The sequence below is a fragment of the Aphelocoma coerulescens genome, chromosome 1, assembly GCF_041296385.1.
Source record: "Aphelocoma coerulescens isolate FSJ_1873_10779 chromosome 1, UR_Acoe_1.0, whole genome shotgun sequence".
Classification (NCBI taxonomy): domain Eukaryota; kingdom Metazoa; phylum Chordata; class Aves; order Passeriformes; family Corvidae; genus Aphelocoma; species Aphelocoma coerulescens.
The window spans coordinates 24,402,114-24,428,084 of record NC_091013.1 but is presented as its reverse complement, the minus strand read 5'-3'; the positions used below and the strand labels follow the sequence as shown (position 1 = coordinate 24,428,084).

The following is a 25,971-nucleotide window of genomic DNA, read 5'->3' as shown; positions in this document are numbered from 1 at the left end:
CGAACCAGGGCTGCTGACAGCAGCCTATGATCTAACTCATGAAATATGACTCAGGTAGGTGGACTTCATGTCCGGTAACAAAATAGCTGGACCCCTGGTTCAAAACAACAGCATAAAGTCCAGTTGTCAGCCACATAGTAGCTTTCGTTCAGGGTTAATATACTGGGGAAAATAGTATCTTTATTAATGAGCTGTACAGTCAAAACATTTGTGCATAATAGACAGCAAATTCTGTGTATGCAGCAAGATGAAGAAGAGTCAATGCTTCAGTAAATCTCTGGAGGACAGGGCTGATGTGTCTGGATGCTGGCAGCCTGAAGGAATGGCTGGCAGAAGATTAACATTGTTCAAAAACAAATCAAAATTTTGGATCCCCATTGGAAAACCTCTATGCAACAGAACAGGGGGCTGATTGGACAGGAAGCAGCTTTGCCCATGGGGACAAGAACTTTCAATAGTCTGCCTTGGTGCTAAAGGAATATAACCTTATCACCCTCTCCGACTCCCTGAAAGGAAGTTATAGCAAGGTGGGGGCCTGTCTCTTCTCACAAGTAACCAGTGATAGGATGACAGGAAATGGCCTCAAGTTGTACCAGGGCAGTTTAGATTGGAGGTATTTAAAACACTTGTAGAGACGACATTTAGGGACATGGTCTAGTGATGAACTTGGCAGTGTTTAGTTTACTATCAGACTCGATCTCAGAGGTCTTTTCAAACCTAAACAATTCTATGATTCTCCTCTTCTCCCTGAGTACAGTGTCTCTTTCCTCACGAGAAATTTGGAGTCAGATGGAGTCAGGAACTGGAAGTCTAGAACAGCCAGTATGGAAACCCAGTTTAGTCCTGCCTGCCTGTCCAGAGACAAGGCACTTAAAAGGCAGTCTTGTGTAATTTCCTTATAGGAACTGACAACTGACTCCTCAGCAGGATCTGGCCTTTTATTCCTATACAGGGATTACATAAAATACCAGACAAATATGTCCCTTTTTTTTTTTTTTTTTTTTTATTTTTATTTTGTATTGGCAGATCTTATTTGAATGTTTGGCAGGACTCTTTTAAACACACAGAAATAAGTAAATTACCTGTGGGCCGTAAAAATCAGCTGGGGTCAAATCCTGAACTTAACTGAAGATCTTTGTAAAATCATGGACTTAAACTAGACCCACATTCCCCAGCTACAAATCAACATCTCCATTGAAAAAATAAGCCTGCTACAGAGTGTTATATTTGTCTAGAAAAGCAAGCACACCAACATGAGATATTTGATATAAAGGGTCCATCGTTGTGCCTTTTATCAACTAAATAGAATGTCTTTCCCACCCCAGAGAATCTAAGACTCTGGATGTTTGTCTCCCCCAGGAGACCAAAGATGCACTCTTTTCAGGCTGCATGATGTCTGACTTTGCTAACTCCTCATGCCTGATGAGAACTCAGGGACTACATAGGACAGAAGCTTAAGGCCAGAAGGAAGTCTCTAAACTTTGAGAGTTACTTTTGGGACATTGTCTTGATCTTTGATGATATGGCAACTAGCATGTTACTTATGATAATTCTAAAACCCAAGGAGCCCCAGTCTCAGCATGAGCATAGAAGATATGTTTCAAATGCACTTATTTCCATATTGCCTTTTTTTATTTTTCCCTTTTCTAACTGCTCAATTCATATTACAGACATAGGAGCTATATTAGTAAAAGCTAGACATGATTAAATACTTTCAGTAATCATGTTACTAAAATATAAATTTAGATGACTAAAGGAGTAATTTCTATTCAAGATACTTTTAACTGCATTGACTGATTGTGACTAGATTCATTAGGCAAGAATTTAGACCAAATCTATATTCAGGCCACTGGTCAGAACCCTGAGGAAGGTCATGATATCTGGAAATTTCCACAGCACTTACCCAAACTTACCCATCCACTGACAAACGTTTTCCTATCTTAGTCCTGTCAGATCAGGCAACTCTTTGCCTGCCTATCGGATTGGTAAGGCTCAGACCACTCTTTTAGGGAGGGTCTGCACTAAAACCAGCTAGAGATGGTTTTAATTCAAACAAAGCACATGGAGCTGTCTTCCTGAAAGGATACAAAATCAGGTCCCCTAGTTCTTGAAATAATTTCGGGACCACCAAGTTGTACTATGTTGTGAGACAGAGGAGCTATATCTGCATAAAGAGTCATTTAGTAGCTGTGGCAATTTAGTTGCCACAACTTTCTAGCCTAGTGGTTTGGTCACATTTGGACAGGGGGAAAGTTGCATTCCAATACTCATTGTTGGAAACATGTGAGTAATTTATATTAAGTGTTAATTAGAAAGAGTCTGCAGAACATTTCTCCCCTTTTTCTGGGAGTATATGACAGATTCAGCACTTTTCTTTCTGTACTCTAATTACTCTCACAGGAGACAGGTGACTACATATCCAGGTAGACTGAGAAGGGGCTAGAGACCAAATAAAACAGAGTGAGGGCATGAGCATTAGCTGATAACTGTCACATGAACATTGTTATGACAGAAATATACCCATGCTTGTCAAATTTTCCCTGTTGATACTTCAAAAGACCTCAGCAGTTCTCCTGCATCGCAAAACAAATATCCATTAGTGTGGTCCTTTCAGAGAAGAGTGGATTTATGAAAACGTATGTTTGTGAAGAGTTGAAATTATGTGTAAGCTCAGACTGCATCCAACAAATACTTTCAGCTAGAAAAGCTGACAAAGGTGTTGAAATACTGAAATATTCTATTTCAGCATTTTAAAGGACTTTTTTCAAAAATTAATCATAAATGCTATGCTATTATTTCATTTAACAACTTTTTTTTATCATAAAAGTCTGATTGAGAATTAAGCTAAGTTGACAGGAAAGGAAATAGGAAAGTGCTAAGAGGGGACTTTATTCATATATATGAAAACCAAACCAAGCTACTTAAGGTTGAAATAAATATGTCTAACTAATTCAAGATGAGGTTCTTTTTCAAAAATCCTCAAAAAGTCAAATCATGACTTGACCGAACTTTTGCCTATGACACTTCACAGCAAAATGCATGATTTGACCAGATCCAGCATACATTCATGGGTTGGTGAAAAGGCCAAACCACAGTGGGGAGGACAGACAGTCTTTGCTAATGATCTAATTCTCACAGCCACAGTGTAAGCCAGCACTGGGATTTATTTATTTCTTCTCAAAAGGAAAATCCTGAATATACAGAGAACAGCAGAACTGGAAGAAAAGCATTTCCTTCTATTTTGTTCAGCTATTGTCAAATAGTTATGCTCAGGTGGTGTTCTCTTTTTAAAAATTTTATATTTAAAACACAAAGCCATGAAATGTTTAATACCATTCTGGAAAACTGATTTGTACAGAGTTTAGTTACATTTATTTAACAAGCGAATGGCAAAACTTACTTTAAGTTCCTCAGAGCATTTCAGATATTAGCAGGCTTTATAGAGATAAGAATAACAGGATTACTAGGGATGCCAATACTATACAGCAGAATTAAAAGCTACAGTTAATATGGCTATTACTATCACTTTAGAACTATGCTACAATCTATTATGCTTTCTTAGCAAGTTAATGAAATTCTTTGTCCCACACACAAAAGATCTGCAGTATAATAAAGTTATTAAAGAAAGTAATTAAACCTTTTAGAATAAAAAAGGATCACTGACAAAAAAAAAGGTAAATGCATTTCACTTACTCAACAATCATACTATTGTTTTGTAAACAATACAAATTTTTAAAAGGCTTATCACTTCATGCTGTACACAGATCTTTTGAAAAATATCGGTGCATGTATTTCTCTGAACGTCTAAATCAGTTTTTAAAAACAAAGTTTTGCTTAAAATCTGCAATAGGAATGTAACTACAGCAACTAAAAAACACCAAGTGCTATTTCAGGAGTAACAAGTAAGGTATACAAGCTTTATAAAATTTCTCATGCCAATAGATGTTGTTTTTCTTTTATTGTGGCTTAATATGGTTTGAGAATTCTCTTGGCTTTAAGACCAGTAACTTTTTAAAGTGTAATACGTATCTGATTCCTCTTACCTTATGCTGAAGGCGATTTGTTAGGCGTTTCGGTTTTTCCACATACTAAATATTAAGCAATAAGGCACAATGTGGAGGAGTGATTATCTGATGATAATCCCAGCATCCTGAAATTGCTTTATTGCAAATATAAATATATTTTAGATTGTTCACTGGATATTAGGGGCATTAGCATGCCCACAGAGTTTAATCTTCCCCTTTAGAATATTAGATTCATAAGGCTTTTTTTTTGTCTAACCTATTTTTTAATGTGAAAGACAGGACTTTATATACTCAAGAAATACTGTAATTGGCTGGTGCATACTCCACTGGGGAGATGAATTTACAAGCACTGTACAGTTCTGCTAAAACTACTTCTCAACACTTCAAAATGTCAATAGTATATTTTCCCAGCCCTGTAAACACATTTTGATACACAATATAAACTTTAATGGTAGTTTTAAGACACCTCTGGGGGTATGGTTACTTAAGCAATAAGACACAGTAGGGTGTGAATTATGGTATAATAATTCCCTACCAACTGCATTGTTAGGTACAAGGCCAAAGGCCAAGGGACCAATGAACACATTAGGTGTGAATTATGACATCATAAGTCACACTGTAGAGTGTCTTACTGACATTAGAGAAATATTTAAAACATGTTTTAAAGCAAATACTTTATTCCTAGAGTACTATATTTTAATGGAATATCCTGAAAAATCTTTCCAAGTAAAAAGTTAGCCTTTATGTAACCTGGAATTAGATATGAAATTGAAACAAAGCAAAACAAAACAAAAAAGGTCTTCTAAGTTTGTCATATTGCACAGTGGTGACACACTTTAAAGAACAGCCCCAGAAAATATATGTCTTACCCAAGTTTGTAAGAAATAGCACAAAGGCCTTCTGCACAGGGGATTATAATCTGCTTTTCTCATTGTAGAATCAGATTGCTTGAATCAGGGGTGTACTGGCTTCTCCCATGTAACTGTGTTGATGAAACTGCTAGAAAACCTACATACCTTTTTTCCACACTTGTTCATACTGTTGTAATAGGGCACAATATGGACTTTGAACAGGTAGCAAAAAAAGTTCCTTAAGACCCCATTTGAGCTCCTGCAGTTGAGGCTGCTCCCCGTTCTAACACAACTTTTAGTAAGGACTGCAAGTAGGATAATGTATATTTATACTGTTTTCCATTTTAAACTCCGTTTGACAAATACATTTTCTCCCCTCTGGGTACTCCCTCATTCCAAGAGCAGCAATGACAACAGTGTCATCTGGGGATACACAAGCTCACCTTACAAATAGCTCAGGGACTGGGAGCAAGCTCAGTTCAGCAGCAGGGATTTTGGCTTGATCTAAACTGGTTTCTCAGTCAGTTTTTACAGCTTGTCTCAAACTTCCAGGCTGCTGTGGATTGATTGCTACCAGTGGCCAAGCTAGCTAGTGAGCATTAGGGTTGGCAATATGATAAAGCTTGTGGGAGGGCCGTTTGCCAGGCCCATTTGGGGAGCGATAAGCCTCAGGGCACGTCTGCGTGTCTCAGTGCACTGAGGTGCTCAGCACTGCTAGGCTGGCTGGGTAGATGTTGTTGTGGCTATGGATAGGGATGCTGTGCCATGTAGGGATAACAGCCTGCATCCTGGAAGCAATATAGCTGCAAGGTCAGGTTAATTAGCTCTCCTGCATCAAGTTCTGGAGCCATTTAATTTCTCACTCACAGAGGGATCTCTGTGTGTCCCTGGTTATCTAAGCGAAAAACAGAAACCTCAGTTCTTCCAGGCACAGCCTGATCCTGACATAATAAGAGTTGTTTTCTGCATAACCTCACTCATAGGGGTTACCTGCCCCCCCCGGATAAAGTCATTATCTGTGGCCATTTACATCAGTCAGAGGTAAAATTTGGAGCCTAGAGTTCCTCATTCTCCATGAAACAGAAATGACAAATCTTACATAGAGGACTTCTGTGAAGGTAGCAGTGGTAACAAGGTAAAATTCTGAGCTAACTTGGTGTCTCCCCTTCCTTGTCCACTCAAAATGTCTGTTTTAATCTCCAGCAAGGGAAGGTGCTTAATTCTGCCTACTGCTTGCTGATACTCATGGGAACAATTTGAGTTTTGCTACTTTCCTGTATAAACAAACAAACAAGCATGTGATTGCTTATTGCTATTCAGTCTGATTGAAACTTCTGTCAAACATGATTGGAAAAACCTACACCTCTATGGATTTTTTACTTTTCCAACAACTTCCAACAAAGAGTGAGTGCACCAATTTAGACCTAGCTTACATTTGAAAATACTTGTTTTATATCCACTTGCAAAACTGGAAACACTTTTTCCTGGATGTCAATAGGAATGGGACAAACAACCAAGAAAAGGCTTCCACACTGCCTCTACATACTCCAAGAACTTAAAATAAGTAGCCCCGGAAAAAACCCTTTAAATATATATAAATCACACCTTTTAGTGGCAAAGCAGTATTTCAAAGACTGCTGAGCAATAACTAACAAGTTCTCAGCAGCATGTTTTTCATAAATTAACATTACTGCTCAGAACTCATGTACACTAACTAGGATGCTGCAATTTCTGAAACCATTTCATTACATGAAATTTGAGGTATAAATGCATCACTGTGCTACCATAATAAGGACATAATACTTTGATATACCCATCTCTGCAAAGCCTTCAGGCTTGTAACAGTAAATCACAGACCTATTTTCATACCTCATTACCATTATGTATCTTTCCACTGACACCTGACCTTATGCATAATCAGGTATGAATCTCAAACCACACTTACAGTCTAAATGAGTGCCTCATTATTTTACATAACCCAGAATGAAATAAGATTTGAGATGTAACTGCAAAATTCGCAGTTCACACATTCAGAAATGCAGGTTCATCAAAAAGAAGTAATGGTCTCTAATTTGGGGCTGTGAACAGCACCAAATCACTCCTGCTCATAGGAGCTTTGCAAGAATTTCAGGATTGGATTTTAGAAAGGATATTGCCAGTTCTGAAAAAAATAACACATTGTTGAAACTGTTTGGTATGTTGTTAAAGATGAACTATGAAAGAAAAATGCAAGTACTGAATTTATTACCTGTATTTTGAAGAAAGAACAACAGCACCAATTGCATAAAGTTATAAAACACCAGAAATAAACATGTAAATAATCTCCATGGAACACAGACATCTACAAAGAAATATATATATATATATGTATACATGTAATATAATAAACCCATTCATTAGGGAACAAGAAACATATTTTTGTACTGTATAAAACAGCTGTACAGTGTGCACACAGACTTTCCTGATCTCTCTAAAATGTCTGTCAGTCACTTCTCCCCATCATCACTTGCTTAACATAGTTTCTTCATTGTCCATGGGAGAACTCTAAGTGACTGTTTTGTACTTTTAAACTAAGTACTTACAGTGCAGTTTGTCTCCATATATATATACACATGCATACATATATATACTCACCAGTGCACACATATATGTATACATGTATATATATGAAAAGAACAAACACACACATGTACACACACACACGTGACAGATCTAAACAGCTCCTCCATCCTGTGCTATCGAATTAGTGCTTATAAAAAATCCCTGCACGTTTTGTGAAGGGAAGAAAACTTGCTGATTGTGCAGATTGAAGTGATTAGATGGTTCCATTCCTAACAGTCTGCAAACACACATCTGAATCATATGGTGGTGTCCCATATGCCTGAAGAGAGTCTGTTGCAGGAGGTATCTTCTACCTTCTTCAGCAGTGTTGGCTTCTTACAAGGGGGTGGAGGTGGGGCTGTGATTCTTTGCTCAGTATTGTGCAATATTTGCTGCCAGTCTTCTCTCTCTTCACACAGCTTTCTCCTCCAATCTAGAAGCTCTTGTAGAGCCACACTCTCATTCTCAGAAAGTCTAAGCTGATGAATAACCTGTGAGAAGAAAACAATGATAGCAATAACAATAATAATAATAGATGGATAAAGAAAACAGATCAAATAAGCCTGTTAATAATTTGAAGCAACCTTGTCCTCCAAAATGGAAGAACACTTTACACTCTTTCTTTACACTGAAAACAAAGAACATTAGTGATTTAGAATTGCCCAATTGCAATCTTATGTCTGAAAGTCGCAGAGCCTGAAGTCACAACATCTGATGATGTATGAAGCAACTGTCAAAAATGAAACAAACTGAAAAAAACTCCCCTGTGTCGTCAAAGGGTACATGAACAGAATTCTCTGAAACACACAAAGCAGACTGCCTACAGCTGCTGCAGGAGTAGCAAGGTTTGTCCTATAAATGTAAGTACCCAAATAGCCATAACCAAGAAACCATAATCTTTGTTGCATATTAGAATCAGTAAAGCTAATTGTCAGACAGGTGTTATCCTTAGAACCATGGGTCAGTCCTTGTTTTCCTCCAGAGTATACATTAACAACTTCAACTGTAGTTTCAGTCAGCCTGAATCTATTTATAAATTCATTCTGAAGTAGCCACAGTTCTGTACTAGATTCACAATCCACATAGAAGAAACTGTTCCCTTCCACTTAACTCTTCTATTCCAGTGACTATTTATTTTGTTCAAGTCAGTTTGAAGCCCTCATAGCAGGACAAGTTCATGAAGCAATGAAGTCCATTTCATGGTCCTTTAAGACTTGACACCTATGCAGTACAGCAGCCCCTAGAGCAGGTACTGAGATCTATTGGCTTGGGAGCTTTCTGTAACTAGAAAATGTGAAACAAGCCCATCATAACATCTAATAGCCCACAACCCTTATCCTGTTACCTTCTTTCTTAAGAACCCCACAGGAGCACCTGTAAGAGGCACCTATGGCATGACTAAAATGCCCACACTTCAGCTCACACAATGGGCTCATGTAAAGGTTGCATTTCTCTACTTGTCATAATGAAAGATGACCGCATGTTAGTTATGATAAAGGAAATGATGTGCAGTGCCCTTAAATGCTCATGAGACACCCCACGCAGGATTAGTTCCAGTTGCAAGGTAAGCTGAGTGACATGAAGGGCGTTTTTGTCACTGATAGGCAATGGGGTTCCTGGGGTAGAACACTTTACTATTGCCTGTGGCTCCCGCTGTTCCTTCACGGAACAGCAAATGCCTGAGTACAGAGGCTTACCAGGCTTTACACTGCTATTTCAAATGTGTCCTGTGCAAGTCAGACCTTTCACATGCACATGCTGTCAGAGAAGGAATGAGCCCTTACATGGATATGCCTGAATATCTACAGGGAACTTGCTTAATTTCTGGTTGGTTGACACTTCAAAGAGAAATGCATTAGCCTATATTATGCCTTAATAACAGGTATAATCAAATACAGTTTAAAGTTCTGAATTTTTTTAAAAAATTAAGAAAAATGAAAATGTTTGAAAGACTTCATTAAAGTGTATCTCAATTGCGTATCACTATAAAATTAAAGACCTCTTTGCTTTTATATTTATACAAAATGCAACAGGGCATCTCAGCAACTCAAGTGAAAATGAAATGTTGCACAGATAGTGCTAGAAGAATATCAGAGACAAAACATACTTTTTTTTTTCTTCAGTGGTTTATAAAAGATTAGAAGACAAAAGTTTGCACTTGGAAACAACTTATCAAGAAAGACAGGTCAGGTGGCTTTATCCTGTAGAACAGTTGAATAGTTTGTGAGTCACCATGGCTTACTCACGGCCAGTTTCTGTAGTTTTTTGTGCATTTAAATTATGAGCCTAATCCATTTTAGAAAACACATAGATTGGAATACAGTCTTCCCAATTTGGACACCTTATTTGTACCTAAATTTAAGACGGTTCATGAACCTGTGCTAGGCATGCTTCTCAGAGAGGTGCTGGAACACACAAGAAAAAAGCTCTTTTAGATGGTCATCTCAAGAGTTTCATATGAAAGAGTTTCAGAGATAATTAATCAAAGATATGCCTGAACACTGGAGTATAAATATAGTTATAAAAAAAATAGGTATTTTGAAACTGTGTAATTGGATGTGCTCTGGTGACAAAAGTTTGGATAGTATGACTAATGAAGTCTGGAAGAATTTTCAGATTGAGCGATGGACAGAGTATTTGAAAAGAGAGTGCCACTGCTGTTCCAAGGAACATAAAGGCACATAGGGGCAGGGTAAAAAGCGAGCACATTTTGCCTGGGCACGGAATTGACAAATGCATCCTGTTTATAGCTTGTAGGCACTGAAGAAACTTTATTATACTGGTCCTGCTTATGCAAGCTGTAAATTAATATGGGGTCATCAGTTTCACTACAGAGCTCATTTTCCAGTGAATAGTAGACAAAATTTGGTCCAGTTCACAAATAAGGGTACATATTTTATTGTACTTTCTTAAGCAGGGATGGAAAAATATCTCAAACATTTATTCGTTATGAAACTGATCTGGTAAATAAGCTGGAAAACAACCTGCATGAAGGACATGAGATGAAACTGCAGTTGAAATGAAATGGGGAAAAATGCATAAGAAGTGGCAGAGCTCTAAATGAACCAATTAATTTAATTAGATCTATTTGAATAACATGATATCTTTTCTCTTTTTCATTTGTGATTAGACCTGTGACAAGCTGAAGATCTATTATACATATTCATTATAGAAAAGGTTGGCTGAATAATTTTACATGAAGCACAATGTAAAACAGTAAGCTATGTTTCCTGATTATTATTCTATATCCTGAGAAGGTATTTTATGAAGGGTGAATGATGTGTGTGGGAATTAATTACTTTAAGACTACTGATCTTTTGAATGGACACTAAACAAACAACTTCAACCGTGTCAGCAACAACAACTGTAGACCAGGATTTTCCTACTCAAAGTCAATGGTCAATCAGACATGGTATACAGTATTTGGGCTAGACCCACAAAACATATAGTATTTCAATAATTGGCATTTAACAGCTCTGCCTTTGGGTGGAAACACCATCCCTGTGTTTAGTATACAGAGCTCTTACTGAGCAAACAAGAAAAGCTGAAGTGTCACACACAAAAGAAGAGCTTGTGGAGTTACTACAGCTATTAACTGGCAACTGCAATGGATTGAAGGTTTTAAACCAGATCTGTATTTTCCACTGCAAAATATGGAAAGATGGACAAAATAAATTTGTAATGAGCAGCCCAGGGAGGAGCTTTCAGGATTAATTCTTTTCACTTCACAGCCCAAACTCTCAGGCTGTAGCAGCAAGTGCTCTCCTCCCGGCATCAAGGATTTTGGTTGGTGACAGAACACAAATGACTCAGTTCCATCATGACATGCATGGAAGGACTTTCGTCATTCTCTAGAAGTTAGAGCATATTGGGAAATTAGAAGATGTGGATTCAAATTCTCTGTATTGGTCCTAGCTGAGATGAAGATAATTTTCCTCTTTGCATTGGTAACTAGGAAGCAGCTGATAACTCTCCAGTGTTCTGGCTTCTGTTGAACAGAGCTGGCACAGCCTCAGTGCTGTCTCTCCAACATTCCCACCTGACCAGTGGGCTGGGGGTGGGCAAGATCTTGGGAGGGGACACAACTAGGCCAGCTGACCCAAACTGACCAAGGGGATATTCCATACCATATGCTGTCTGCACACCTGTAAGAAAAAGGAGGGGGAAGGGGAGATATTCATTATTTAGACTTTACCTTCCAGAACAACCTCCACATATGCTGAAGCCCTGCTTCCCAGGAAGTAGCCAGACACTGCTTGCTGATCAGAAGTAGACAATAAAATATTTTTATTTTCTTTTTCCTTTGCTGCTTGCATGTGCACAACCTTAACTTTTGCTTTAGTAAACTGCCTATATCTTAACCCATGAATTTTTTTCCATCTTATTTTTTCCCCCCTGTCCTGTAGCAGAGGGGAGTGATAGAGCAGCTTGGTGAGCACTTGATGTCCAGCCAGGGTCAACCCACCACAGTTCTTTCAGGTTGAGGAAGAGACCAAGTTCCCACATGCTGAGAGAACACTTCAAGTACAAGGGTTGGACTCTGAGTGCAGAGCAGAAGCACTCTGACTCCTGTGCTTTGTGCTGTCTGATTAGTGTGCTAAAGTAAAACCTTCAGACAGAGTTCCTTGTGGTTTTAGTGCACAAAAAAGCATGGGAGACAGAGCACTTTGGTTATATGCTGGAAGTCATGAAAATCTTGGAGCACAATTTTGCCTATACACATTTGAGTATTGCATAGTCATTGGAGAAATTCCTTTTGGATTTAGGCTTCTAAATTCTGCCTAAATTTCACTTTACAGCCTAAAACAGACATGCTGGATTTCAACTTTGTCTTAGAATCAAGATGAGTTGCGATAAGGTAAGTCAGTAAATTTTTTTAATTACAGTCTATTTCTTATGCAAGTTAAAAATTCAGCAAGTTTTTAATTATAGAAACTAGAAGGTTTCATATTTTAAATAATTTGTGACAAAAAGTATGCCAGATAAAATGATTAACTGGCACATTTAAAATTAACTTTGAGTTATTTAGAGACTTTGCTCTAGAATCTCAAGAAATTCATTCTTCTTTAAAAGATCAAATGCTATAACTTTACAGAGGATGTTTTGTAACATTCAGAAGCAAAGAATTTATATTCTCTGTTTGTGTGTCAAATGCAATGGAGTCTTAATCATCAGCCTATGACTAAAGGGCTTATTACATAGTCTGACAAACAGAGATTTATTATTGGCAGATTCTTTTCAGTATTTCACCTCAGTTTACTCCCTCACTGACCAAATGTAGGGTTTACCTTTTAAAAAATATGTGTATACTGCTATACTATTTTTTTCATTTGTGAATGCACTCTTTTTACTAGTATTCATCAGAAATGAAGTACTTAATTACATATGATAATTATGTATTATTTAAAACATACAAATTTTCTTTGCACAAAATGTAGCACTTCATGTTGTGTTACAGTTCTTAGTTGCTCCTTTAAATTTTAGTAAGATTCCTGCCTATAGACATATAAGCACAAGAGAAAATCACAGCACAATTTAAGGACATGCAAAGCACATAAACCTGTGTTGCTGAGACATTTCCCTTTTGTAGCTAGTTCATATTTTTTGCTTGGAGAAATAATGCCACCTGTTTTCTTCAACAGATTTATCAATGTTGGTGCTTTAAAGTAACTGTCAGTAAATGCTCACAGTTAATTATTGCATCATTGATTTTTCTCTTTCATTAGTGAAGTTGAGGTCCCATCATGGAATCTTTGGGACGACTGAGTTCAGAAGAGCAATGATTTTACCTTTCTAAACTTTGATCACGATCTAAAGTGAATTATGCAATAAATGTAAAATGTTTATGATAAATTATCATAATTATTTTAGAAATGAAACTGCCTTGACAAAATCCCTGTTTACAATTCCTTTCAGTTTGTAGGCTGCCTAAATATGAAAGCCAAATAAATTTCAGCCAATAGGTGATTCACATTTAATTTTATTACAGCCTTCAAAAGCAGTTCATAGACCCCAGTGGATCTTCTGTGGATCCCTAGTTTTAAAGACAGTAAAGATGAGGATGTTCTGACCTCTTATTTCAAAATTAAACACCATTTCATTCAGTAATTCAGAAAATAATTCTTACGGCAAGCAATTATTAGCAAGAGCAACATATTTTGATTCAACTTGTATACAACTCCTACAAAAATGTTTCTAACTCATTTTAACGGCTTTGTTTTTTTAATTTAATTTTTTTTAATCTCATAAGCCCCTACACTGACTCTTTCCAAACATGCGTGTCACAACTTTATTTCCAAACTACTGAACAGGCACACTGCAACCTCTCAAAAAATCCTAACACTTCAGGTACCAACAGGTATATCTGGGGTTTTTATAACGTTAAAGAAAGAGCAGATAACAGGAAAGGATTGCTTTTCCACCAACTACTGAATCAAGGAAAATTAAAAATCTGTTCATCTACATGTTATTTACCAATATAATATTCACTTAAGTATATAAGGGGAAAGTGCATAGTAAGCCAAGGGTGTGTTAAGAAGCCCAGGTAAGCGTTCAACATAAATCAAATCAATATGTAAATTTGTGACTGATTGGGAAACCTGCACTGGCCATGTAAGACCCCAGCAGGGAGCACAGAGCAGCTATGATAAATGAGCTTACATGCTTCAAAATTCCAATTAAAATCTTCAAACATGAATGTAACACTGGGATCCAAACTGATTCATGGGATTGTCATGTGAGTGCTGGGACAGGCATTTTTTTGCAATAGCAGATCCACTGGATGTAATAACTTGATATGTGATATACAACAATAAAATTATTTTAGTTAATTGTTCTTTTAAACTGCTGATGGTTTTTCTTTGTGTTGGAACAACTTACAATGTCCAAGAAAAAGCTCCGAATGGATGTCAAATAGGTTTATTGGAAAGGAGAAAATGGCAAAGAAGACAGGTGCTCTGTCTGGTGCAAATCTGGAAGTGCTCTGGAGGAGGCATGCCAGAAAAAAATTAATGAGATCCATAACTGAAAATACATTGCAAAAACTGAAAATACATTTTTTCTCAACAGGAAAATATCTGTCTCAGTTAAATTTTCTTATTACATCAAAAGAAGAAACTAAGTTTAGAACAGGTGTTGTTATATGATGACATACCAAAGGAAGTAATAACTTGGCTTAAACTATAAATATTTGGGATAATCTTAAAAGTAACTTTGTATTTAAAATAAAATTTAAAAGGGACTACATTTATGAACAAAAATGCATTGCCACCATATTCAGTTAGAAATGTTTTCCCTTCTGACAAGCTAATTTACAGCTCTCTGTTGGATTTTTTTTTCAAGGGACAGATTCAGTTCTCTTCCAAACATTAGTTGTGGAATGATGCTGGAATTGGGAAATTGTTGTGTCAGAGATCATGCAGACACAGGTATCTTTGATTGCCCAGTCCAGCCCTCTGCTATCACATGGCACTTGGAAAGCTCTCAAACTTCATCCTAAAAAATTAATTCCACTGTTTGCCTGAGTTTCACTTTCTGACAGGATTTTCCAGAAGAATTAATGAAAGAAAAATGTGCTAAGGATTACTATCTACAGAATGAACTCTGACTCCAGAAGCCCTTCCTCACAGGCCACTGGAACTGAGAGATCATACTTGTGAAAGGGACATCTCATATCTCTGTCTTTACCCTGCATAGCAGAGCCTTCTTGTTTTTATCAGAAAGAGAATCTTGGCCTACACATACCTTTACTGTGCCTCAGGCTGGATATTTTACATTCTTCATCTAACTGCGATTCTATTTCTGGTGGAAGTTGTCTGATTTTCTGCCATACTGTTGTAGTTTCTCGTCTTTTGTTGTTGTTGTTTTTTATTAGATTTTTCTTTGTTTGTTTTTTTGTTTGATTTGAGGGAGAGGGAGGTGGTTGTTTGGTTTGGGTGATTTTTTTTTTATTATTATTTTTTGAAGTGATACATTTTAGTCACAAAAGGTGGACCTGTCTTCCATACTTTTGCATCATTCAGTGAATGTATCAATATTATCAAAAATATACCAATAGTTATATCCCAATATTATCAATGAATTATGTTAGTCATCCTCCATACAGACTGGAAGTAGCTCAGCAATCAAACAAAGATAATATATCTTTGCAAAATAAAATCAGCACACAAAACCTGAGTACAACTGTAATTTGCAACCTGGTAGAAAATATTAGCACAAGGTAGACAATGTTCAATAATATATAACAGGCACACTGATTACCTGAGCTGGGAATAGAATTGGACAAATCTATACATTCAAAACAGGGCTGTACTTTGTTTATTTGGATCTTGTGGCTTTCAATTTTATTTTTTTTTTTTCTGAGTTTCTTTCAACTCTAGATTCCTGATTTCAACTAAAAAGTGACACATTCCCAGAGTGACTAAAACATCAACCATCAGCAAATACTGAGGGTTTTTTTTCCAAGGTAATATTTATCCCCAGATAAACTGATTATACAATGCTCTTTAAAACATTCAGAGCATGCCCCTAATTTGCCTCTGATACTTGAGAAAAAGAATATGTTCATACAGCAACTGTGTCTTTCTCAAGATGAGTTCTGAAAACAAATCCTTTATCATAGAGGTTTTCGGAACAGCTGACCTAACAATGCTGATACTGCTTTGCACATAATCTAACAAAAAATTTCCAACAAACTAAGTCATGTTGCTACTTAATTGATCACTGACTTTTTATGGCAAGATATTTTATCCGACTAGACAGAGATTACGTTTGCCACAATGCTTGCAAAGCAATTACAAAAACAATCATCAGCTCGTATTTGCTGTAGTTGGGCATCATCCTTTGTTGTATAGAAACACTACACTTGTGGTCAACCAATTTATTTAGCAATAATCAAACAATCATTTAATTTATGGTCTGTTAGCATTACAAATCTCTGCTATCTGTATGTGGCAGTGTGTGACAGCAAGAGAATGAAGGGCAGATGAATTTATTCCCTCTCACACTGGGCACTTCTAAGTGAGAAGTGTAGTCACTCTCCACAGGTGCTGTCAGTGGGGTGGTGGACCCCACTCCCGCTGAGCTCAAATTTGAAGCAGCCTTTTAAGGTGAGCCACTGACCATTGTGGCAGCCAAAGCAGCCAAAGAAGGATAATTACACCCTTTAGCCAAACACCAGAGCTTGGGAAGGGCACAGGGATACTCAGGAGGTTTTGTTCCCTTCTCTTCTACAATGTCATCTAGCAGGGGCAAATGCAGTGAGGATGAAGCACTGGAGACAAGAAAAGGGGCCTGGAATGTGTAGGGAGCTGGCTGTGACATCAGCTGGTTCAAAGAGGAGGACCTGTGCTTTCACCCGTGGAGGTCACAGTGGTCAGACCTGGGATACACCTGCTTAGCAGAGGGGCACCAGCCCTCCAAGAGCCCTTCACACATAAACACAAGATCATGTACTTACTGATGAATTTACACTATGCATTACCTCATACCATTTAATCTATAAGGCACATGCTTTTGACTGTAAGTCTTCTAAAAATAAAGCCACAATGTGTTATAGGACCTGATTGTTGTTGCTGTGTGTGACATTACAAAGAGTATGCTTTGGCATTACAGTCAAAACAGTAAACAAAACACAACGCAGGGGGGTGTACTGATTCAGATGAATGATAAGTATGTAACATTCTGTGTCTTCTCTTGGATGTTACATGTTTACAAAGGTGTTAGTGGGTTTTTTTTTTTATTACACCAGACCTCTTTGATTGTCACTTTTTGCTTCAAAGATGATCAAAGACTACTTCCAGCTAATAGACAAACATGACAGACAATAATAAGGAATGTTAGAGCCCAATGTTTAGAACTGTGACAATGGGTGGGGGATAGCAACACATTGCAACACATTCTTGACTATCCATTTTTTTAAACTTTTGAACAGTCGACAAAAGAAGTGATTAGCAACAAATATTAAATCAAGTAGGAACAAAGAAGACCCTTGAAACCATAATGAATATGCAGCTCTTTTTGAGGGAAGAGACTGCTGAAAGCAATGAGATTTCATGAAATAAGATTCATGGCTTAAGCTGTAATGAAACAATAAATACATACTTCACAAATATGAAAAGACATTTCCAATTTAACATTGTCAGATGTTGGGTCCTATATTACTGCAATCTGCCAATCTGCACCATGGGGTTTAAACAAAAGAGAAGAGATAAGACTGCAGATTTTCTAATATAACCATATGTGAAAAAATAACTGTGATTTTTTATCTCACCTTTTTGAACACATGACAGATAAAACATATTTCAGAAGTGGGTAACCAAAATCCTACACCAGGGTATGTCATATGTCTGATATTACTTAACCTACCAGGATGGCAAGCTGCTTGTTTATTTGTGTCTTGTTCTGGGAGCATTTCCATAGGACTGAATGCACTTGACGTCATCTGATTACAAATAAGCAAATATTCAGCCATTCAGAGCTAAACTGGACAAAGAGGCTTTGCATCTATCAACAGAAAATTTTATACCTTTCTTCTGGGACAACCAAATCTTCAAGAGACTATGGTTGAGACTATGGTTGAGACCCAACTTGCATAGAATGCCTATAAATATAGGCAATCATTACAATTATTTTTATTTTATGGCACATAAAAGATCACATTGGTAAGTGTGTGAAGATGAGTATCACATCTGGAACATCACACAGACTTTCCACTTTTTTCCTCCGTAGTCCTTCTTTACTGCATCACCCTCTGTTCTATTCTTGGTTCTTTTCCTCCCATTCTTATCTTCCTTTTAGGTTTTTTTTTCCTCACTTTGGGTTGATTCCTTCTCTCTGGCTCTTCCTTCTTTCTTCTTTCTAAATCCCTTATTCCATTTAATTATTTACCTTCTCTCTCAGTTTTTTTATTCTTTTTCCAAACTTATTTCTTAGAATCATCCGTTATCTGTGCCTGGTTTACTCCCCACTCCCACCCCACACATATGCTTATTATCACACTAGTCTTTAATCTGTCCCTCACTTCCCATCTGTTCATTATCTCCAGGTTGTCCATCTCATCCTGTTACAGACAGACCATGTTGCTTTTTGCTGCCCACATAAGAAAAAAAGGAATCTTTTAGCTGGTCTGCTTTTCTTCATTCCACTTTCTCACACCACTTCCCACTTCATAGTGAATGGTAATAACAAATTTAAAATATCATTGAAAGAAAACCAGACTCAAAACCCCAAAAAAACCCTCACAGTCCTGGATCTGTGAAAAAAAGACAGGGCCACTTAGCTTTTATGTGAGGTATAAATATAGAGGCTTGCTTTTATTGACTCTATTTCATCTTGCTGCTGTTGCTGACATTCCAAAGAATTTGTAGGTTTCAATGGTCTTTATTCTCTGTCTTTTAAACATAGCACTCACAGCAGCTGTTGAGAACAGAGGAATCACTAAAAACAGTCTGGAGAGAGCCCACTGGACTGATTAAGGAACTGGGAAACACTCTGAGTAAAAGAAAAAGAGCACAGGAGCAATATTTTATATAGGTTTTTTATTTTAGAGGAGGTTTTGGGTTTTAGACCCTGCTAAGTAATTTCAACATTTGTGGAGCATCCAGTATGCTTTGGGATCACTTCCTAGACTGTGACTGAATAGAAATGACTCTTAGTCGTATCAGAATTTCCTACCTAAGATTATGGCAAAAATGACAAGAAGAAACATCTCTTTCATTTTGGTGAGTCTTTTGTTTCTGGACAGAAATTATAGCATAAGAATTTGAGACTAGAGGTCCAGGCATATTTGGAACTGCCAAACTGTTTATACAAATCACTGAAACAATTTGAAACAATAATTATTTAAGTAATTTTAAACCTGTAATTTAAAATCAAGTTTGGAAAAGGAAGATTCCTAGTTTTCTGCTGTTTGGGGAGCAAGAGGCTACCAAAACATTTTCTGTAGAAGCTGAGTTAGAGGTATAGCTGCTAAAAGTTTTCATGTAATGGTAGATTAGGATATTGCTTCTTGCAGTACCATTCTACTGTAGATTTTTGGTTTAAAGTTTTGAATATTTCCTTGACTAGAATGTTTTGGTTTACAAGGAAAGCACAAAACACAGGGAAGCTAGTGTGCTGGGTTGGGGAAAAGAAAATGTGTGGCTCTGCTAGCAAGTAGTTTCTGGAATATCTACTGTCTGAACAAACTAAAGCACATGAAACATTTTAATAAAGGCTTGACCCCCAAATTCATGGTTCAGTTTTCATCTTCACAGAGAATGAAGTTTCAGTGTTAGGTATCTATATCAGATGTTATCTGTATCAGATGTTGGATTCTTTATGTTTTTATGTGATATTATTTTGAAACCTATTGATAAAAGCACTTGGAAATCTACACCTGTACAGCCACAAAACAATATGAAGAAAAAGGTATTAGTTTAAAAACCCCATAGTTTGTTGTTCTTTTGACATACAAGATTCTTATTTCTTTTGAAATAGTTTTCATTTCTCATGAGACAAAAATTAAACTTTAACACTTTAATAATTTTCTGACAGAATAAAGTAGAATATTATTCCATAACTTTCCACTGAGAAATATTTTGTTAGTAATTGAATTTTCCAATTTTTGTCCTTTTTCATTCAGTAAAAATTGCCCTTTATGTAACCACTGCCCTAGAAAATTAGCATTTAAAATAAAATAAATTAGCATTTATTTTTCTCCTTTTTTTTCAGTCATTTCAGGATGATCAACTGGATGATATTTTATGCTTGGTAACTACTTTCAAAAAAGTTTGTTAAAAATTGATCTGTATGCTGCATGTTGGCAGATACTGACCTTAAGAATTATCTCTGGAGTGTGCAGGTTTGCAGTGTGCAGGATGTGTCAGGCAGTGATGCAGGTAATTGGCACCTGACATGACAACAGGATGATACTGTAACCACAATGTCTAAACTTAATTGAATGTATATGAGCCTTGAGATCCTGGGACAAAAATGAAATGAACTTACCCTTACTGTCACTGCAGTAAGGAACTAGCAGGGAGATATTAAAAAACTCCATAAATGTTGGAAGGTCCTGAAAGCTAGTGAACCTGTTTCCTTTAGCTGAAGTGACAGTGTCTGCCAAGAGATCCAAGGACCTACATCTTTCTCTTTAGAGCAATTAGTCAATCAGTACCTCCACAGACCTGTGAAAAAGTATGTCCTACTTCACACAGCTGCACAAGGATTACTTTAAGTGATAAGGTTACTACAGTGAAGCCTGGCAAAGACTTTTACTATTGGCTTGTATGCTGTTAGAGTCACTAGCAGCATGCTAAGAAATGTCAACAGTAATTAAACCCAATAATTTTCAAATATATGCCATGCTTTGGCAGTGGTGAGGAATGCTTTTCACAGCAAGAATTCTCAGCCCTGTGAGCATAGAATTTTTAAGATTTTTTTTTTCTTTTTACAGAAAGAAGATTTTTTCCTTTTTCTTTTGGCAACACCATTTTGCAAGATGTTTATTCATTAGAGGATTGTATCAAAAATCACAGAACTACAGGTTTCTTCTCTAAACTTGTCAGTTCTTACTGGCTTGCGTTTAAGGATTGTCCCTGCATATAATTCTAAGTACATTTCATGGAATCTATTTTAAAAATTTGTGAAACACTTTGGCAAAACATCTAAAAATTTACTGAAAAGTGACATTTCAAAATACTGAAATGAAATTGTGTTCAGATTTTGGCAAGTACTTTTGGAAAAATAAAAACCACAAGTTTGCAAATGGTTAACAACTTGCTTCTAAAATAAAAGATTTAAATGTTGCAGAATAATTTCACAGGTTCCATTTTCAAAGAAAAGAAGATGACAATGGCTCTCCATACCCAGTTAATTCAACTCTTTGTAATGCACTGATGTAATTTATACATGACTGTCTTGACCCAGGTAAGCTTATTAGCAACAGAGGTGTGAGGTGCTTCAGGACAAAGGCATCTCACTGTGTGATGTTTGTAACTGGACCAAAGTCAGGGACTTGGACTTTTCATTTGCTAGAAAGGTCTCTTTGGCCACTCTCGTATGTAATAAGTATTTGGTTGATGTAATAAAAATGTAACAGAGACAACTGAAAACATCCTCATCCAGGATACCCATCTGGAGACAGTAGAACTGCAGGTATTTTTTTCATAATAGGGTCAAAGTCCATTTTTGAGAGTCTGAGAGGTGTGGTGAGGGCAAAAATTTGTTATTGTGTGCAAGATGGATATGTTCCTATGTGTGCCAGGGCAGCTCTGGCCAGCCTTACTCAAGGGATAAGTGTAGTGCTGAGTGCTGTCTTGGCACAGTTTTTCAACTCAGGATAGGCACTGTAGTTATGTGCTTCTGACAGTAAGGTAAAAAACAAAAAAGTGAAGACTTTTATACTAGCTTGCTCACATATTTATTCAGTTGAAACCTATTGTTTTCAAAGTTACATTAAGACTGAGTGTGATGTTGAAGGCTGAATCTTGCTCCTGCTGGAGGCAAAGGCCAAAGATTTGTTTAACTTGGCTAGAGAGCCAGTATTTTGTTGTTGTGAAATGTCAGCTATCCCCCACAGACAACAGGTAGCTTCTAATGTGATAAAGCACTTCTCTCACCTTCTGGTAAAATAGTTTGGAAATTTTAAAATCAGTTAATGAGAGGTTTCTGTTGAAAAAAGTCCTCTCAGCTCCAACTTGTTTCGTCATCGGACAATATTTAGCTTTACTGTAAACTTCTTACAGTCATCTCAAATAAATAAAATGACTTGGAACTACCCTTTTAGAAAAATGGATTGAAGACATAATGACAACAGGAGAATACAATAATGACATTTAAGCAAAGTAATATAATAATAAAATTTTTGAATGCCCTCATGCCAGAATTGGCTACTTAGAAAGTAAAGTGGTTCACATTAGATACAAAATGCTGAAGAAATAATTAAGAAAATATCTTATGAAAAATTTTATCCCTTTTTGTTCACTTAATGACCATCAAAATTAATTCTATGTTGCAATTTTTAAATTACTTTAACTCATTAGAAATTTTAAGAGAACCAGTGCAAGCTTCACATTACCTTAGTATCTATTGCTGTTTTAACTGATAGATATTTTGATTTTATTACTTATTGGTATTTGTACAAAACTTGTGAAGACCATTTTTAATGTCTTCATTGCTTTTATATTAAAAAGGATGATATAATTATGCATTTAATTCTACGAGGTTCATGCAAGTGTTTCTGGTATGAATGAATCAATATCTTGAGAGAGATAACATCTTGGTCCTCTCAGGGTTAAGAGATGTATTTCCTGCCTGAAAATAGCATCCTCACAACCAGCAACAGTACATTTCATAAACTTTGAACTCACTGTAAGAAGCTTTCAGGATCATTATTCTTCCAGTAAAAAAAAAAAATTATTAGTAAATTCATTATTGTCTTTAGCTCTATAGAAACCTGTAAAAGAAGTCTGCATTTTTCAGTGCCAGTACCCAAATTTGAATCAAGAGACAGCTTTCAACATGCACCTACTATAATCTTTTCCTGTTTTAGTGGTTCCAGCAGATCATCAGTGAAATATTTACCTGACTAGTGTGGCTCTCCCTGTGTCTTTGAATCGATGAGCCTGCTGTAGTGCTGGCTGACAGTCTTGAATATTCATTTTCCTCTGGTAATCCTAAAGCAGAAGAATACGAATTTATAATCTGAGATTTATGCACTGGTTGATTTCAAAATAAGATTCAGAAGACTTTGATATGTTTTACTAAAAAATAAACAAAAAAATCAAATTACACATTTGCCTGAATATTTACTATTTCCATGCTTACTGAAACAGAACAATTCTTTCTAACCAAGTGGGGGTAGCATAGATAGGTTGAAAGAAGGAGCAATTGTAACTAAAGAGCCTGCAAATAACACTTTGCCTATACACTGGCCAGGGATTCCTTCTGCAATGCAGAAATCCCTGGCTCTTCTTCCCCTGACTCATTTTCATGGCAGAAGCAATACAAAGGTAACAAAAACCACGCCTGCAGCATTCTGCTCTCAAATTAGTATCTCTGTTTCACACAGGAAGTCAGTATTAGGTCCAGGATTCAAAACTTCATCCCCTCAGTACAGAGCACGTTTTTTGTAAGTCTTATAATTATTGTGCACTCTCGATGTGGGAATTAGCTGTCCAAAATTAAGCTGTGTAAAACCAGTCATCTGGTGTAAAACAGCCAGGTACTGTAATCAAGAGAAACAAACACCTCTGCAAAGTGATTCTATAGTGAGGCTCATTGCTGGTGCTTCCACTGCTGGTGCTTCCACTGCTTCTGCAGCAGTGGGAATACCATTCATATAGCACTACAGAGGATCTGAAAGGTGGGATGAGGGGAAGCAAAGGCACAAGCAGCAACACAGAGAGTCCACGATAGGTGTTATTAAGCACCTCGCAAACCAGAATCACAGACACCATGGTAGGTCTGTGTATTGGGTCTAGCAGAGCTGGAGATCATTTTTCCCATAGCAGCCCTCATAGTGCTGTGCTTGTGGCAGGCTGACCCTGTGTGGATGCTGGGTGCCCACCCAAGCAGCTCCATCACTCCCCTCCTCAGCTGGACAGAGGGAGAAAATATAATGAAAGGCTTGTGGGTTGAGATAAGGACAGGAGAGACCAGTTACTGTCATGGGCAAAACAGACTCAGCTTGGGGAAATGAACTGAATTTATTTATTACCAATCAAAATCAGGGTAGGCAAATGATAATTAAAACAAAGCTTAAAACCCCTTAAAATCCCTCTATCCTCCTTTTAGTTTCCCCCTTATAACAGTGCCTTCCCACAACTTTGTAACTCGGGACAACAGTTTTTTAATTTTCTTTGTTCTTCTGAATATCATAAGATCATAAATATGGATCTTTTTCTTCATCATCTGGGCCTCCTCTGAATACAAAGACAATGAGGAAGGTGAATCTCTTGTTTCCAGCTCAGGAGCCAGATCAAATCTGTGAGAGTCCAGCATTTCAGTTCTTTTCTGTTCGCTGCAGAGGGAATCTGACCCTGTTGTCTCAGTAATTGGAACTATGTGTTATTTTGAGGTGGGATTATCACTTTTTGAAGCTGGGCAATGATATATTAGGTATGTACAGGGGCAAGGCATGACATCCAAGGCCTCTAGTGTACTGTTAGTCTTATAAATTATATGTAAGTTACCATTATTGCTTTCTCACCTACATTAAATTCTCTGTACTCCAGCTAAAAATTCTCCCTTCACAAGATCAAGTTTTTGGTCAAATTAAATGCTTGAAATAAATTTCCCTCTAAAAAATCCCGTTTTTTGTGAACACAAACCAACTCCATTTTTTCAAATAATTTCCTGAACTAATAATTTATTTACATGGATTCAGTTTGGATGCATCTCAAATAAAATAATAAAAAATTATCCAAATTTTAATGTGAAGTACCTTCTAAAAGTAGGTGCTATTCTTTTAATTCAAATAAAAGCTAGAATGTAAAATATTTGCATAATTCCAGACCACCAGAAATGAATAAAAATACTTTCCTAGGCCCAGCAGCAAGTTCTGAAAAATATATTGATTTTGCACTATGTTAATACATTTTAGGATAGACTGTCCAGGACAGCCTTGAGCTAAGAATCAGGTTATCAATGATTTTCTGTTTATTTCTGTAGAAAGCACTTTGATAAGAGGCCTTATCAAATAAGTAAAGTTTCCATGTACAGCAGCAGCACGTCACAGACATGGCAAGTAGAGGCTTGGTAGAGTTTGGAAAGACAAATGGAGTAGTTGATTACATACTAAGAGCTTTCCTTTACATACACCTAAGTAAATATTTGGATACCACAGCTTTGCATTGAGTAGGACCTTGTTTAATTCAGTCCAAGGTTGGAAGAATCAGTTTAGCTGCGCTAGGGGCAAAATTCAAGAACCCAAGTTAATCAGGGGTTCAGTCTGGAGCACAAACTACACCATCTGGATTGGGCTTTCCTGCAACTATTCTCAAGTTATCAAAAGTGAGTTAAATTCGGCTTTTCTTTTGGCAAAATTAGGTTTGCTATACATAATTGCTGCAATTATATGTAGTACTGTTTTGGGTGATGTAGGATCACAACTTTCATCACTGCAATGAAGAAAGGTTCTTTCAGGCTTTCTGATTACTCTGTGCGTTTGGCAAAAAGCTCTTTCTTTCAGACTAAGAACTCTGGTAAGTGTGGAAGATTTGTGGTGGAGAAGTCACAGTTCAATAGCACAGAGCTGTAGAAAGGTGCTGCTCCTCCTATTAAAAATGAATTAAAAAAGATGAGCAATACATTATATTCATTTAAAAAAATGAAAAAGCAACTTCTATTAAAAATCTGAACTCAAAGGAGTGTTATTTCCTTAGGATTAATGCTTTTAGAACCTTGAAAGATATTCTGTCACTGCTCTTGTACTATTTATTATTGCAATGATAAACAATTTTTCATTCACTAGTAGGGCACCTATAGCAAAGGGAGATCCTGATTTTCTATTT

General features: G+C 36.8%; 1 protein-coding gene across 1 annotated transcript in view; it reads right to left on the bottom strand.

Moving 5' to 3' along the window:
• Window positions 1-7,542: 7,542 nt before the first annotated feature.
• The window catches only part of MYO16 (myosin XVI), a 366,164-nt gene continuing 347,735 nt past the window's right edge, over window positions 7,543-25,971 (bottom strand). The window contains exons 35-36 of the mRNA XM_069003962.1: window positions 23,042-23,133; window positions 7,543-7,968 (exon numbers count right to left, since the gene is read on the bottom strand). Of these exons, the coding sequence (XP_068860063.1) occupies window positions 7,735-7,968; window positions 23,042-23,133 (326 nt within the window). The 3' untranslated portion in view covers window positions 7,543-7,734. The remainder of the gene's footprint in view (window positions 7,969-23,041; window positions 23,134-25,971) is intronic.